At 38.5% G+C, this 16,024-nt stretch overlaps 1 protein-coding gene, 1 long non-coding RNA gene and 9 other non-coding genes across 18 annotated transcripts in view; all 11 read left to right on the plus strand.

Annotated features, from left to right (window-relative positions):
• Positions 1-8,369, plus strand: part of osbpl9 (oxysterol binding protein-like 9) — a 41,972-nt gene extending 33,603 nt beyond the window's left edge. For all 8 annotated transcript variants that reach the window (XM_074635374.1, XM_074635373.1, XM_074635375.1 and 5 more), the window contains 13 exons: positions 616-775; positions 1,011-1,123; positions 2,404-2,522; positions 2,695-2,780; positions 2,888-3,068; positions 3,560-3,644; positions 4,392-4,502; positions 4,600-4,663; positions 4,741-4,881; positions 4,969-5,047; positions 5,450-5,541; positions 5,669-5,804; positions 6,305-8,369. In XM_074635374.1, coding sequence (XP_074491475.1) covers positions 616-775; positions 1,011-1,123; positions 2,404-2,522; positions 2,695-2,780; positions 2,888-3,068; positions 3,560-3,644; positions 4,392-4,502; positions 4,600-4,663; positions 4,741-4,881; positions 4,969-5,047; positions 5,450-5,541; positions 5,669-5,804; positions 6,305-6,379 — 1,442 coding nt within the window. In that variant the 3' untranslated portion in view covers positions 6,380-8,369. The remainder of the gene's footprint in view (positions 1-615; positions 776-1,010; positions 1,124-2,403; positions 2,523-2,694; positions 2,781-2,887; positions 3,069-3,559; positions 3,645-4,391; positions 4,503-4,599; positions 4,664-4,740; positions 4,882-4,968; positions 5,048-5,449; positions 5,542-5,668; positions 5,805-6,304) is intronic.
• Positions 8,370-11,657: 3,288 nt separating this feature from the next.
• LOC141768643 (small nucleolar RNA SNORD74) lies at positions 11,658-11,738 on the plus strand. Its single transcript, XR_012594139.1, has one exon. It is a non-coding gene; the product is annotated as a small nucleolar RNA SNORD74 (small nucleolar RNA).
• Positions 11,739-11,835: 97 nt separating this feature from the next.
• LOC141767771 (uncharacterized) lies at positions 11,836-15,513 on the plus strand. The gene is made up of 11 exons (XR_012593934.1): positions 11,836-11,949; positions 12,601-12,648; positions 12,819-12,866; positions 13,353-13,398; positions 13,591-13,640; positions 13,839-13,869; positions 14,411-14,444; positions 14,641-14,685; positions 14,865-14,956; positions 15,140-15,169; positions 15,405-15,513. It is a non-coding gene; the product is annotated as an uncharacterized LOC141767771 (long non-coding RNA).
• On the plus strand, positions 12,017-12,097 carry LOC141768644 (small nucleolar RNA SNORD74). Its single transcript, XR_012594140.1, has one exon. It is a non-coding gene; the product is annotated as a small nucleolar RNA SNORD74 (small nucleolar RNA).
• LOC141768651 (small nucleolar RNA SNORD75) lies at positions 12,695-12,756 on the plus strand. The gene has a single exon (XR_012594147.1). It is a non-coding gene; the product is annotated as a small nucleolar RNA SNORD75 (small nucleolar RNA).
• Positions 13,443-13,522, plus strand: LOC141768695 (small nucleolar RNA SNORD79). The gene has a single exon (XR_012594188.1). It is a non-coding gene; the product is annotated as a small nucleolar RNA SNORD79 (small nucleolar RNA).
• On the plus strand, positions 13,686-13,767 carry LOC141768648 (small nucleolar RNA snR60/Z15/Z230/Z193/J17). The gene has a single exon (XR_012594144.1). It is a non-coding gene; the product is annotated as a small nucleolar RNA snR60/Z15/Z230/Z193/J17 (small nucleolar RNA).
• On the plus strand, positions 14,267-14,347 carry LOC141768647 (small nucleolar RNA snR60/Z15/Z230/Z193/J17). Its single transcript, XR_012594143.1, has one exon. It is a non-coding gene; the product is annotated as a small nucleolar RNA snR60/Z15/Z230/Z193/J17 (small nucleolar RNA).
• On the plus strand, positions 14,488-14,569 carry LOC141768645 (small nucleolar RNA snR60/Z15/Z230/Z193/J17). Its single transcript, XR_012594141.1, has one exon. It is a non-coding gene; the product is annotated as a small nucleolar RNA snR60/Z15/Z230/Z193/J17 (small nucleolar RNA).
• LOC141768650 (small nucleolar RNA SNORD78) lies at positions 15,001-15,066 on the plus strand. The gene has a single exon (XR_012594146.1). It is a non-coding gene; the product is annotated as a small nucleolar RNA SNORD78 (small nucleolar RNA).
• Positions 15,254-15,326, plus strand: LOC141768642 (small nucleolar RNA SNORD47). Its single transcript, XR_012594138.1, has one exon. It is a non-coding gene; the product is annotated as a small nucleolar RNA SNORD47 (small nucleolar RNA).
• Positions 15,514-16,024: the final 511 nt, after the last annotated feature.

The raw sequence follows: 16,024 nt of genomic DNA on the forward strand, positions 1-16,024 counted from the left end.
GACTTTTCATTCATGTTGGGTTAAAAAACGAAGGTTCAAAGTTCAAAGATTAACTTCAAACTTCACATTTTATTTTGTCTTGACTTTTTGTAGGATTTTGAAAATCTTCCTACTAGTAGTACAAGTTGCATAGAAATGTTTTGTTAGATCCTTTAATTTTCAATTTAAGCAACATGAAGCTAATGTAATAAGAACCACAAGAGCAAAAGTAATGATAACATGAATTATTACTGTACTGTCTCCAACCCGGAGTGCTGTGTCAACAAACATAGTAAATTAAAAAGCCAAATAGAAAAGCCCAGGAAAGCAGAGGATCATGTCTTCTGTGCTGAGGCAGCAGTATTAAAATGCTGCGCTGTGCACTAAGGAGTCTGCGTGCTCGAGAGTACTGTCGATATGCTCTGCAGAGGAAGCCGTCACTACGTTAAAGACCGCCTTATGTTCCCGCACACAGCCAGCTGGACCGCGCTCAGAAATGAGTGCTTTAGCTTAACAACAGAATGTTGATTTGACCTGTACACTGTATGAATAAAGAAGCCGTATGTATTAGATCCATTAAATGAAAAGGTGAGCGCCGACATGACACACAATGTTTTTTCTTCTTCCCTCTGTCAGGGAGTGGCCCGTCAGGCCCCAGCAGCGGCGTCGCCTCCCCGGCTCACATCCCCCTCCCCTCGCACTCAGTGCCAGACTTCTCCTATTCCTCCAGCGAGGATGAGTTCTACGACGCTGACGAGTTCTACCAGAGCAGCACTTCCCCCAAACACTGCATAGAGTGAGTATAGTCATATCACCCCGCCTCCCTGCAGCCAACGCTGCATACGGCGAATCTATTGTTTCATAGCTGGAAAGCAACACTGTAATTATAGCGTTTAGCGGCTCAGGTGGGAAAATGCTGCTTAGTGCAAATAAAAAGTCAGAGAAGTTTGCCTGTGAAATCCTACTAACTTTTTAACTCTTTATCTCTTCTGCTTCCTGTCTCCTTTCCGCTCCCTCTATCGCCTCCTCAGTCCCTCAGGGCCTCAGGCTGCCTCGCCTCTCAGTAATGAAGCAGCAGCATTGAAACGACCGGACACCACCGAGTCCCTCAACTCGTCCATGTCCAACGGCACCACAGATGCAGGTAAAAAGAGAAAGCACACAAAATGCACACCCAAACTGTTTTTGTGCCTCTTTATGCATTAAACACTAAGCTGGAGCCCTCCTCTGCTGAAGTAGGAGATGGTTTTACAGTTATTAATCCCCTGCTTTAGTTCCATCCCAGTAGCTTAAGGCATTAATAACATTTGGTTTTGTCAAATGGTAAAAAGTGTTATTTTACACATGAAAAGACAGGGAACCACAAGCTTTACTCTTAATAAATTAGATATTAGATTTAAGGACTGGGCAGCTAAAGGAGTAGCTGCTCAATGCAACATAATGAAAGAAAGAAGGGACACTGTTCAGCTTTGAAATGCTTCAAGAGAAATTCTTATGAGAAAACCAAGACTTCAATCGATACCTTCAGATGCGGCATTATGTAAATAAAAAGGTGAAAAAATGTAACAGAACCAAGGACGGGTTTGATAGAATTGCTCAGAAAAACATATAAGTCAAATACTGGTAGTAGAATCATTTCATGTATGTATAAAGGGCTGGTAAATCTTAAAAAAAACAAAAACTTTGTATATTAAAACAAAATGGGAGAAGGGAGGAGAGATGATCATATCTGAGGAAGAGTGGGCAATAATATGGCTGTATCAATGGAAGTCTACCAGCTCACAAACTTGAGGGAGAGAAGTTGGAAAAGCCCGATAAGGGATTTTATATCACCCCCTCTCAGAAATCCCACTACAATGGTAAATCCCCAGTTTGCTGGAGAAATTGCTATATTGAATGAAGATATTTTCAGCTGTCATGTACCCCTGGAGAGTAAGACCATATTTTTTGGACTCGTATCTCAAGATTGGCTGAAAAGAGACATTTTTATTAAATATATTGCTGGTAGCTGGTAAAAAAGGCTCTTACGAGGAGCTGGTTATCGCTGGAGAGCCCAACTTTAAATGCATGGAATGACATTACAGTGGATATTTACAAAATGGAGAAGATAACAGCATATTTGTGTCATGCAGGGAAAACTGGTTAACTTTGTAACACCCCACAGGCCAGATTTTATTTTTACAAATCTATGATTGTATGGTAAAGAAGAGATCACTCCCTAGTTTCTCTGTATCTATAACAAATCTTAAAATGTGGCACTTTACACAAAGGTGGATGATGTATACATACAGTATTTGTAACTCATTTCATAGAAGTGTGTTTGGTGTTAAGTGTCAATTAAAAATATAATTATAATAAAAGAAAACACATGGAACGTAATGTTATTACAGCCATGTGAGACTTGTCCTCTGCTCTCGTCTTCAGACCCGTTTGACAGCCACGACGACCGCGATGACGAAGGCGAGGGCGAGTCCGTGGAGGAGCACAAGAGCGTCATCATGCATCTTCTCTCTCAAGTTCGTTTGGGCATGGACCTCACAAAGGTAAAGACACCTGACCAGTTAGGATCCTGGCTCCCTCCGTGCTCTATTTTGTTCACTCTGCATTCCTCTCACTGCAGTGCTCCTTTATCTTTTTGCTCACTAACATCATCTGTGCAAGCTGTTTTCTGTTGAACAACCCACGCAGCAACAGTTCTTCTCCTTTATTTCACAGGTGGTCCTGCCTACCTTCATCTTAGAGAGGAGATCTTTGTTAGAAATGTACGCAGACTTCTTTGCACATCCCGACGTATTTGTAAGGTAAGGGTCCTCCCTGTCATTGGCGCAACCCATTGTGTCACACAGAATAAATTCAGAAATGGTCAAATATGAAGTAGTTTAACTCTAATTTGTGTGACTTCCACTAGTATCGCTGAGCAGGCGGAGGCCCGGGACCGCATGGTTCACGTGGTGAAGTGGTACCTGTCAGCTTTCCATGCGGGTAGGAAAGGTTCAGTGGCCAAGAAACCTTACAACCCGATCCTGGGAGAAGTCTTCTACTGCCACTGGGATCTGGCCAGCGAAACAGAGGAGCCTTCCCCAAACACGGTGAGACCACATACTGTACCTCTGCAGCCCACGTTGGTTCTTGATTACTCAGGACTATGTGAATAAATTCAGCTATGGTAAAGCATTTTATGTTTTACAATAACACCACTTTTACACATCCTTACTAAAGTTCATATTTAGTTCATGCTGGATTTATTGTATATCAATATGCGAAAAAGGGAAAAAGGTACCACTTCATATGCAAAAACAAAACAAACTGTCACTTTGGCTAATTTGACCTGTTAAGCTCATTGAGACTCTGTTTATACAAATAAACTTGGAATTATAAGTATAGTCACCTTTGCAAACATTAAATTGAACAAACTTTGCTTTTTTTTGTGAGAACCGATTTCCTTTTATGCACATTTCTACACACACCACATGTTTCCATAGTCACTACAATGATTGATTCAGTTTTTCATATTTTATATATTTGTACCATGGAAGAACTTATCTATTCTGACTCTCCTCTCCTCTCCTCCGCCCTCCAGGAAACGGTATCAGAAGGTCCGGTACCGTGGTCTTCAACCAACAGTGTGTGTTTTGTGGCAGAGCAGGTCTCTCACCACCCACCCAGTGAGTGTCCAAACTTCTTTAGTTCTATTTTTATTCATTTATTTGACAGGGACAATACATGAAGGCATTGTTAAATAAAGTGCAACCGATGCAATGTATGTAAGACTTTTAGCCTTAACTAATTTGCAGACATTGTCCCTGGTTAGAAATAAAAACACATAGTACAACCATCTAATACAGGCAGAGAAACTAACAATAAAACAGACATAGGCAAACAACCACTGCAGACATTAATGGAAAACAAAAATTAAGAACAATGACTGAAAATGAAATAATAAAAAATGAAAATATGTTTACTATATAAACCCAAAACAAATGTACGCTAGCCTTTCATATTAGATTCAATGTTATAAGAAGGCTACAATTATCAGAACAATATGAACATTCAGGCTCGCTCATGTAGCTCAAAGGTGTACTGCAGATATAAATGTTAAATAAACTACTACTACTGACGATAGAAGAAATTCTCCAAATTTATTTGGCGACCCTAATAAAATCTCCAGCGACCCACCTGTGGGTCCCGACCCAGTCTTTGGGAATGACTCTTTTAGATCCTTCGTCATTACCTTTTACAGGCCAAAAAAATGTATGAAGCAAAATATATAGGCTGTTGATCACATGTTGAATTAGGAAATCTTAATCTTGAAAGTGTAAATTAAATTGTTTGACTGATTTTTACTCTTCAAATCACTGAGACGTTGCCACTTTTCTACAACCTCATGAGTATTTCCTCTCTTCTCTCTGTAGTTTCTGCATTCTACGCAGAATGTTTAAATAAGAAGATCCAGTTCAACGCTCACATCTGGACCAAGTCTAAGTTCTTAGGCATGTCCATAGGTGTCCACAATATTGGCCAAGGTACTTAAAGAGCACTGCTTCATACACTCCACAATACACACACTTTACTGTCACAATTTCATGTAGTTGTAATAATTATTTTCCGGTTTTGTTTCAGGTTGTGTGTCGTGTTTGGAGCACGATGAACATTACATCCTCACCTTCCCGAACGGATACGGCAGGTGCGTTGTGTTGATGTATTCCTATATTCTCTCTGATCATTAATATGTGCGTCACTGACCTGATCCCGTGTGTCCAGGTCGATTCTGACCGTGCCGTGGGTGGAGCTGGGTGGCGAGTGCAACATCTCCTGCTCAAAGTCGGGCTACAGCGCTAACATCGTGTTCCACACCAAACCCTTCTACGGAGGAAAGAAGCACAGGATCACTGCTGAGATTTTGTAAGAGGAAAACATTTCACTCCAATCACAGTTCAAAGACATTTTTAACGACATATACCATTAAATTGTTTTCTGTTTTTTTTTCAGTCCACCTAATGATAAGAAGTCTTTCTGCTCCATTGAGGGAGAATGGAACGGAGTGATGTATGCCAAGTGGTCATCTGGAGTGAGTCTTTTCTTTATCTGTCTTTTTTTTTTTTTCATTTCTCTTTTATTATTTTTTCGATTGGGGGTGGAGTTTGCATTAAATTAGACAATAATAACTTAGGGCAAAGTAGTCATCATTTGTAAGTCGCAAGGGCAGACTTTGGTCAGATCTAACAGGATGTCACTTTTCCTGTGACTTCCTGTAAATTCTTTGAATGCTGCTGGAAACGGCTGGAAACTGTCTGACTTGTCCGCAGCTTTGAGTCACCGCCCCCATGCTGCTGCCACCTGATCTTGGCGAGGCGCAGTTCATCTCGAACGAGCCTATTCATGACACTGGGGAATAACTACTAAAGGAAAGAGTTAAGCAATAAATTAATACATTAATACATGAATGAATGTGTTTTGTGTGTATTTCTAGGAGAACACAGCATTCATAGACACTAGGAGGATAGGCATCATTAAGAAGAAAGTGAGAAAGCTGGAAGACCAGCTCGACTACGAGTCCCGAAGGTGAGAAATTAAATTGGTTTTCACAGCAGTCTTTTCTATCATGGAACGAACCTACCAAGGATCCAGAAACAAAAAAAAGTCCTTCACTCAGAAGCAAACTGTTTTTTTCACCCCTTCAATTCACCAGATTGTGGAGAGATGTGACGTTGAACCTGAAGCTGAAAGACATCGACTCGGCAACAGAAGCCAAACACCGGCTGGAGGAGAAACAGAGAGCTGAAGCCAGAGAGAGGAAGGAGAACGAGCAGCAGTGGGAGACCAGGGTGAGACTGTCTGTTCTACATCTACCAGAGAGAACAGGAACATTGTGTGATAGTAGAACATGAACACTGTTTGGTAGTAGAACATTCATTTAAGGCTAAATAGAAAACAAACAAAAAGTATCAATTTCACTCTGATTCAGAGAGAAACAAACTACGGCTTGTGAAAGCGCCCTTACATTCATAATAACAGGAAGTTGAAGGCAACTCACTCTGTACTTGAAATTTCCAAGTTTCCAAGAAACGTATGAGCTCATCTCTAGTGAACACAAGATTTAAAGTGGTGCTTTTGTGTGATTGTTTGTGGAGAAACTCAGTTTTACAGATCTGTCAATTAAATCAGCTAATCAAGTGTTAGACGACTCAGAATTTCTTTGGTCGAGGACAGCCCTAGTAGACAAAGATCACTGTTAGAAATGTCAAATCATTTTGTTCAGTTTTATTTTCGGATCAAATTCAAATATTTGAGTGTAAAACTTGTCATTGCTTGTGTTTCTCTGCAGCTATTCCACGAGGACGGGGAGTGCTGGGTCTACGACGAGCCTCTATTAAAGAGATTAGTCTCTCAGAGGCAATGAGGAGACTACGCACACTCTGATACACACACCATACATAATATGCATAATGAAATGCACACACAACAGAGTCTTCATAAGAACTCTTTTGCAAAAACCACTTCTTTTCCAAGCCTTGGAATGACTGATGATCGAATATGTACACAGCTTTGCATTTGACTGTAAAACAACAATATGGAAAATGAATGAAATCAAATGGAAAAGCATCTTAAGATGTAACATGAGAACTAGTAAAGCTCCTCTCTCTTATTTGGGCAAAGTCACTTCCACCGCCACCAATAACCCACCACCCGCCAACACGAGACTCGGCAGCGCAGAGCGGAGACGGGAGGATCGGCGCGTCTCTCAACTCTGTCCCGACAGCTTCACGTCCGCACTCTTCATCAGCTCCACAGGACGAGCCAGACCCCGACACAAATATGGTTTTTTTTCGGGAGGGGGCAAAGGGTGTGTGGTTGATGGTGTTCAAATCTTGACAAACAAAACGGCGCTCTACATCTCAGGGAATCTGGTGACTGAGGAAAGAAAGCTGCTGCCCCCTCCGAGAGTCTGACAGCCTTATAACGGTGGACGGGATGAATCTTAAAGGGGCGAGGGGGGGAGAAATCCTCCTCTTTGCCTGCAACTAGTTGTACCTGTTGTTTATATATAGATATACATATGATGGATATATAAATATATATTCTTTTTTATTTTCAATGCTCTTTTTGTTTATTTTTTTCTTTCTGGCAATAGTGTAAAATATTTGAGGATATGAACTTGATGGCTTTAGGAATCATTCCATTTTCCTTTTTTGGCGTTCCCATTTCAAGTTGACTTCGCCGCCTCTTTCACACTGTCCTGTGTCTCAAGTGTTATCCGGAAGCAAAGCCCTACATAAGCCATAGCATCTGAACTCACTGATTGGAGGAGTTGTGATAGATTTGTGGAATATATGCAATATAGAGAAATCACTGTCTGTCAAAGGACAAATTTGGGTGTCCGCTATGCCAAAAAAGAGGTTCAGATAAAAGGCTAAAGGGACTTTCATCTGGACAGAGAACAAACAATCCTCTGAAAATCCATCTTACCTGAAGGCATTCATGAACAAATGATTGTTTACATATTTTTGTCTTTCTGGATCGCTGGTTGATGACGAGGAGGCAAGGACCGAGTCTCCCTTTTTGTCCCAGTTTCCTCTCCGAACCCACAGATGTCAGAGTGGATCACCTCGATGGTTCACGTGTTGTCAGAGGGCGAGGAGAGCGAAAACGAGGAACCAGAGTAGACTTTTGAAACACTGCTGCTGTTTCATAGTGTCCAGACTGTTCAACCGGTTTCAGTTTCCATGTATCATTTTCTTTTTGTCCTATGTTTTTTCGAGTGAACCAGATGGAGGGCAATATTTATCCTACTGTACACCGCTGCTTTCTTAAATCCATCATTCATTCTCTTATTTACAGCTATGTAGGTTGGATCTAAATGATATTTGGATGAAATAAAAGAACAATTTTCACCTGAAAACGCACAAGAATATCTCTCAATACTGTAGCGAGCTCACAACAGAGTCCCTTTCAAGATTTGATTATTGTCTGCTGTAGATATTTGTCCTGTATGAATCTAATTGATTTAAATTAATATTAAAAGTCCTTCTTAGGTGAAGGGATCTATAAAGACAAACATATTCCTGGTGCTGTATGCAGATCAAGTGAACAACTTGGTAAAAATCTTGATGCCTGTAGTTGCAGCTGTTGAATTTAATCCTCCTCTAAAGCATACAAGCCAAATGAAATTCAGCGTCCAAGCTAAAATTTGTTTGTTTAGTTTTTTTTCCTCCATGTTATGTCTTTGTAAATTATATTGAATCGAGGCCTTGCCATACATTTCAGTATCACTCAGTATCGCCTGATAGAGAGCAATCAAAATGTATTTTTTATTTCATTTTGATCATAACCATTGATTGTATCAGATTTTCCTGTTTATTGATGCATAATATTAAATCTCCATGAGTTTATTCCTGCGAGATTTTGTCATGGTTATTTCAGATGAGCATCAAATCTCACTGCTCGAAACATTGTGACAGGTTCAGAGAGGAAAGATGACTGCTTTACTATATATATCCTGGAAAAACACACTACTATATGCTGGAAAACAACATAAACAACTGGTGCCGATTAGTTTACATTAATTTGATTAAATAGAACTTTATTTGTGAACATGCACCATTTAAGCACAATAAAAACGCAAGTAATCTTCCTAAAACTAGATTTTGACACCGGTCAAAAGAAGATTACAGGACCAGCCTTACTTGATATTGTGCATTAATCCCCTAACAAATGTGTAGTTAATTAAATTACAAAAAAAAAAAGAATTGACACACAGTGAACCCGGGGCTTTGGGGGCCCATTGGGGTCTGATTAACTTTGCCTGTTTGGAAATCCAACCTTTGTGAGTAAGCTCAGTAACATCAGGATAACATATCCTCAGAAAATCTGATGTGTTCCTTTAGATTCAGCATAATGTTGAGTTAACAAATAGGGATTACATTTTAATAAAACATTTACTACATTTTATACAATTTCCCAATGCATCATGTAATTAAAGTTTAGTTTCAGGTTATTTAAATTACACTGAAAATAAAACACTAAAAATAAAAAGCTTAACTCTCGGTACACATAGTAGTTTTTTTTCTTTCCTGGAGCTTTCAACCACATATTACAGGCTTCCTTAACAGTGGTTTCCAAACTTGTTCATGTCAAGGACCCCTAAACTGACACGAATTAGACCACGGACCCCCATTTGACAAGATTTTGTACTAGGTTTTATTACAGAAAGTTTAAGAAACCCATGACCAAAATAGTCATACATTCGTCATTGTGTTATGGATGGAATTATGGTGAAATTCAGTTATTCCCCTTTTTGCCGGGGACCCCCTTGAAACCCATTCAGGGATCCCCAGACCCCACTTATAAAACCACTTGCCATAGCAGATGGAGTTTACATGCACTACATGCACTGAGGGAGATGGTTAGATGGGTTTAAGATAATATAAGATAAGATAAGATATTCCTTTATTAGTCCCGCAGTGGGGAAATTTGCAGTGTACAGCAGCAAAGGGGATAGTGCAAAAAACAAGATGCATCAGCTAACACAGTAAAAGAAGAGCTAAAGTGTAACAAAATATGAACCATTTAAATAGAAGGAAGTATAAACATAGGAAAGCCCCAGAAACAGTGAGTAAGTGGGCCTTGAGTTAATATTCATTTTAGTTATACTGTTTTCAAGTTCAATAATACAATTTCAGGCTTAATATAATTAAAAAATATATATTTTAATAATGTTATTAGGTTTTTTTTAATGACACGAACGGCAAGCAGGGGCGCTAGCCGGTCGTGTCGAGAAGGTAACCCGCAAACTGCGAAATCTGATCTGAGAGCTGCAGAAAGTCTCGCGAGACTTGCAGCCCGACGAGTGATCTTATTCTTGACGTTAACTATTCGAGATCAATGCCCAACCTCAACTATTCAAGATCAATGCCCAACCGTAACTATTCAAGATCAATGCCCAACCTCAACTATTCAAGCTCAATGCCCAACCTCAACTATTCGAGATCAATGCCCAACCTCAACTATTCAAGATCAATGCCCAACCTCAACTATTCGAGATCAATGCCCAACCTCAACTATTCAAGATCAATGCCCAACCTCAACTATTCGAGATCAATGCCCAACCTTAACTATTCGAGATCAATTCCTAACCTTAACTATTCGAGATCAATGCCCAACCTCAACTATTCGAGATCAATGCCCAACCTCAACTATTCGAGATCAATGCCCAACCTCAACTATTCGAGATCAATGCCCAACCTCAACTATTCGAGATCAATGCCCAACCTCAACTATTCGAGATCAATGCCTTACCTTAACAATCTCGCGATAGTTCCCCCAGTTTGCTTTTTTAAATATTTTTTATTTCAAAATGACAGTATACATAGTAACAGCAGAAAACATTTAAACATTTACATACAAAAGAAGCATAGCGAAAACATAAACAAAGAGCTGTGACAAACATAAAAGAACAGAAATGAAACAAAATCAACATAAAATTAAAAAAAACACAATAAATAAATAAATAAATAAATAATAAAAATAAGAACACGCGAGAGTCTGACAATAATTTCACTTAAAAGCTTTAAAGACATTGCATACATTCATTGTTTTCAGTGCTTTTTTGTTTTGTGAGGAAGAAATTGTTGACAGATATAGATCCATTTCTTTCATAAATACAAAGAAATTAGGCTTTTTTGGGGGTAAATTTACACTTGTGAATGTCGAACTTCGCGAGAATTAAAATTAAATTAATAAGAAAAAATGCATTACTGTGTTTGTCACTGTAATCATAGCAACCAAATATAATATTTCTATAGTACAGTGCAAAATCTGAGAAAATGTTAACAAGTATAAAATTATTGACATCTTTCCACAATTCTCATGTAAATTTGCAGGACCAGAATAACCTACATTACTACATACATACTTGCTCTCATTTATTCTGGTTCCCCCAGTTGTGCTTGTTCCCTTCTAGCCACTACCAACCTTACTTAACCTTAACTATTCAAGATCAATGCCCAACCTTAACACTCTCGATAGTTCCCCCAGTTTGCTTTTTTTATTTATTTCAAAATGACAGTATACATAGTAACAGCAGAAAACATTAAAAACATTTACATGCAAAAGAAGCATAACGAAAACATAAACAAAGAGCTGTGACAAACATAAAACAAAGGACAACAGAAATGAAACAAAACCAACGTGAAATAAAAAAAAAAACACGATAAAAATAAATACATAAATAGATAATAATAAAAAAGAATAATAATATAATAAATAAATAATAATAAATAAATCCCCAGTTTGCTTGTTCCCTTCTAGCCCCTCCCCATGACGCGCTAGACCGTTGAGCTATTTTTCCCATCAGCCATTGCGACATTCCCCTATAAAAGCGGTCCGCACCCTCTGACCGGCCTCACTCCTCCTCTGCTCACTGGGTAAATATGACGCTCATACTCACATCTACTAATTATACATTGATTTAGTCAAACTATCGACATTAAACTGTGAAAGCAGGTGGATCAATGCACTCTCTATATTCATTCTACTGAATTGTGCTGTTTATTATCAGTTAAATGTTTTAAAAGATGAGTAATGTGAACTGGTGCAGCAGGCCTCAACCACGTGTTGAAATTAGCAAACGAGCTAATCTGACGCAATTCACCTAAGAAGAGTCACCTAGCTGCAGCATTCCCATGGCTATATGATGAGATTTATGTTGGTAGGGACATCTGAATATATGTGTAGAATGCCAACATTTCTGACTGCTTGGGAAAACTGCTTAAAGTCTGGCCTTAAGGTATTAGCAGCACAACTCATGTGCTATTAGCTTGTGCGTCATATTAGACAGGATTTAATGCGTTTCATATAAAACTATACTGCAGCGACGGTGTATTTAAAGCTTTAAATGCAATTTCCCATTCTTTGGTTGCAGGGTTTTCTGCAGGATCTCTGCAAAATGAAGATGGACCTCAACTTTAGATGGTAAGGAAGCAGAAATGGTTTCATTATAAGAGTTTAATTTGTATTTATTTTATTTAACCAGGTTAGACCCATGGCTATATGATGAGATATATGTTGGTAGGGACATCTGAATAAATATGTAGAATGCCAACATTTCTGACTGCTTGGGAAGACTGCTTAAAGTCTGGCTTTAAGGTGTTAGCAGCACAACTCATGTGCTATTAGCTGGTGCTTGTGCATAATATTAGACAGGATTTAATGCGATTCATATACAACTATACTGCAGAGAAGGTGTATTTAAAGACATCAACTTAAGATGGTAAGGAAGCAGAAGGTTTCATTATAAGAGTTTGATTTGTATTTATTTTATTTAACCAGGTTAGTCCCATTGAGGTTAAGAACCTCTTTTCCAAGGGAGACCTGGCCAAGACGGTCAGCAGCAAGAACACAAAGTTGCAGACACAAATAGAGATAAAATACAAAACTAAAAGCACTAATTTGTATTAAAAGAGAACTATCTAAAGACAAAAAGGAACAGTTGTGGACAGAAGTGATTTCTGAAACTGCATCACTTAAGATTTAAGTAATGGCAGGATTATTTATGTGCCATTTCACTAAAAGAGAAAAGAACTACAAGAGCTGTGTAACTAACATGCTTCATTTTTCTTTCAGGTTGAAAATGATGTTTCAAAGCATTGATCGACATCGAATACTGTGCTGGTAAGTTACTTTATTTTAAAAAAAAATTCTGCTTATCCTAACTTGAAGTCAGTGATGCTTTAAGAGTAGTGGACAGATGTGATTTCTGAGAAATTTTAAACTGAGACTTTTAGTTAAGTTCACTATATTCTCAATATGACCAGCATGGTACTAAAAAGGTGTATCCACAGGTCTCAAGAAAGTTGGGAGACATGAAGCAACTGATGGCCGAAAAGGAGGTGAGGATCAGTTTGACATAAAATGGCAGTTAAGATGGATTTATGCTTCTCTGAGGTGTACCCCTGATGTAATTTGACTTTAGATTTTATCAGCCTTAAATGGATTTGCAATACATGATGGATGTTTTACATCATTCATCAATTTATTATTTTTCAAAGCTTTGACTTTCTGATGGACAGAGCCAAAGCTGTCATGAAATGGCTGCACTACAGCACAAAGTGGGTCATTTTCAACCAGCTGCATTTTTGCTTTTGGCCCTTGAAACAAGTAGAAAATGCAACTGGTCACCCAGAGAAGCATCAGTCTGCCTTTATCCTGCACGTTCTCCCTGTGCTACTGTGATGACATTTATTTGCTACTCTCGACAAGATGGATGACGATACTTTCAACCCACCAGTTGAATTATCTGAGGCACAGACAACATGACGCCTGCAAGTTTTTAATATTATTGTTTCAACTAATCATTTTATTTTGTGTTCCTGCAGGTGTGCTTACATCGGTTGAATTGACCTTCAATGGCATCCAGAGCAGGTAATGCTCCACATATAATTTACAATTAACATTCTGCTAAAACAAACTGTAATGATGAATTGTTTACAAAACATTGGGAATCTCTCTGAATAAGAGTGAAAGACAACTTGTTACTGATGCAGTGCAGATTAAGACATGCCTGCATATTTGTATAATTTGGGCTTTTACTAATGTCTGGTGTTTCACTTGCAGGTGGTCCCCTATTCTTGGATCCAGTTTAAATGTTCTTGGATCAGTTACAGGTGAGTCAATTGTGTGCTTCAAAAACATTTTTAATTACAACTGGTCTGATACAATGATGATAGCATAGTTCAACAGAAAAACCATGACGATTATCCTATTGTCTTTCGCTCCTAGCTGATGTTTCGGCCTCTATGACCAGTGAGGCCACTTGATTTCTAAATTGATTTTTTAAAATATATTATATTCTCCATTTTCAGGAACAATGGCTGGCAGTACAGAAGGCACATGGTGAGTTGATAGGCTGAAGTACAAGGATCCTTTTGGCCCTTTTCACAGCAGCCAATTTGACATGTCACAGTAGCATAAATACAGGTGTAATTATGGCACCGTAAATCTCATTTATGCACTACATAACCAATATGTGAACTGTGTCAATATACAATTTATCATCTTGTACGCATTTAGCAGTAATTTACATCGTCACTTCCTGCGAGCCTGGTTGGGAGGTGCGTAACCATGGTAACTCATGACAACCTCATGTAAACAAAAAACTCAAAATTGGATTCTCTCAAATTAATTTAAAATGCATATTACACCTAGTAAAGTGAACTATAATGTTATTAATTACACCGGTGTTCACCTTACAAGGGTGTCAAATTGGCTGCTGTGAAACAGCCCATGATGCTTGATACAATGATGATAGCATAGTTCAACAGATTAACCATGAAGATTACCTATCGTCTTTCGCTCCTATCTGATGTTTCGGCCTCAATGTCCAGTGAGGTCACTCAATTTCTGGAGTAGCTTTTAATATATTCTCCATTTACAGGAACAAGACTGTCAGCACAAAAGGCCAACTGAAGGTGAGTTGAAAGGATGTAGTACCACAATAGTCTTTAATGATGCTTGATACAATGATGATAGCATAGTTCAACAGATTAACCATGACGATTATCCTATTGTCTTTCGCTCCTAGCTGATGTATCAACTGCACTTGAAATTTAGGTCTCAGGTGTTGTATACAAACAATAATGGCAAATCTCTTCTTGTCCCATCCAGACATGTAAACCCTCGCTGTTGGAGAATCCTCACAGCCGTGTATTGGTAAGCATCATGTCACAGATTGGCGTTGTGCAGCTAATATCATTCAGATGTGATGTGTTTGAATCAGGTCTCTGATCTAGTTGAGGACATCAAGTCAATTAATCTGATCTGAATAGTTTGTAAGAAAAGAACTGTAGTTATTTATTTACATAAATAACATGAAACTTATCTCCTTGCAGATCTAAGTGGGATTATGACAGTCGTGAGGACAAGATGTCACACAATGATATGATGGAGTCCAGTTTGAACAACAAGGATGTGCTCGACTGAGGTGAGAATTCAAATCCTCCCACAAGATGCAAAATGACTGACTGGGTTCAGTGATGTTTTAACAAATGTCTGACCTGAACTTTAATGTGGACAATATCTGTTACTGAGTAACCCAGTGAATTAAATCACAATCAACCAGTCACTGACTTTTAATAAGGTTCTTTTTTCTTTGACCATTTTCCAGGAAAGAGCTGGATCCGTCTTGCTGACCTTGGTAAGCATTTCAAGTCTTTCAACCAGACCTTTTTTATGGTTGGCACAAGTTGTTCTAGATGCCATAAAACTAAATTGACCACTCTACCTGTGATGAAAAGATTCTGCCAAATGATATCTCTTGATTATACTCCTACCGTTCCATATTTTCTGAGGCTGTGTGGTCGGTAAACATCCGTTTGTGTTACTGTGTTCCCCGGCTTTATTTTAATGAGAAATCTGTTTATTTCCCTCAGGAATGCAGCTGTGAAGCCCTTTTTGGATGAGGACTCTGAGGGCTTGTGGACAACCCATGAATATCAACATGTCAAGATTTCTTTTTGTGTGAATAAATGCTAAAAGAAATACTGCCTGTTTTTTTTTTTTTAAATCTATACCATAAAGGTGGCACTTTGACTCATGGCCATACTGCTTTGATCACACTTCTTTATTGTAGAATTACAATGTGTTGGAATATGAAACATACTAATGTAAAGGTACCAAAAAACATGACTCCATTACTAAGCTGATAATTTCAAATCTGCATTAGTAACTTTGAAACAATCATAAAAAGGAAGGGGAAACTTATAAAGGAAGGCAATAAATCACATTTCTCAAAAATAAATTCTGTAGCAAATAAGAGCACATTTCTTTTTAATGTGGATAGGCTTATGGTACTTTCTAAATTCAGTCCCTAAGGGTTCAAATGATAGGTGACAATTTGGCTTTATGGATGTGAAATTTCCAGGTTTTGTCTTATATTACATCCCTGGCTGAGTTGAGTGCCTGAATTTTCCATGTTCCTCCAGAGTCCAAATGTGTACTAAAAACAAAACAGAATTCACATTTGTTATCAAAAACCACAAATCTGGAGTGG

Source organism: Sebastes fasciatus, chromosome 5 (genome assembly GCF_043250625.1).
Source record: "Sebastes fasciatus isolate fSebFas1 chromosome 5, fSebFas1.pri, whole genome shotgun sequence".
NCBI lineage: Eukaryota > Metazoa > Chordata > Actinopteri > Perciformes > Sebastidae > Sebastes > Sebastes fasciatus.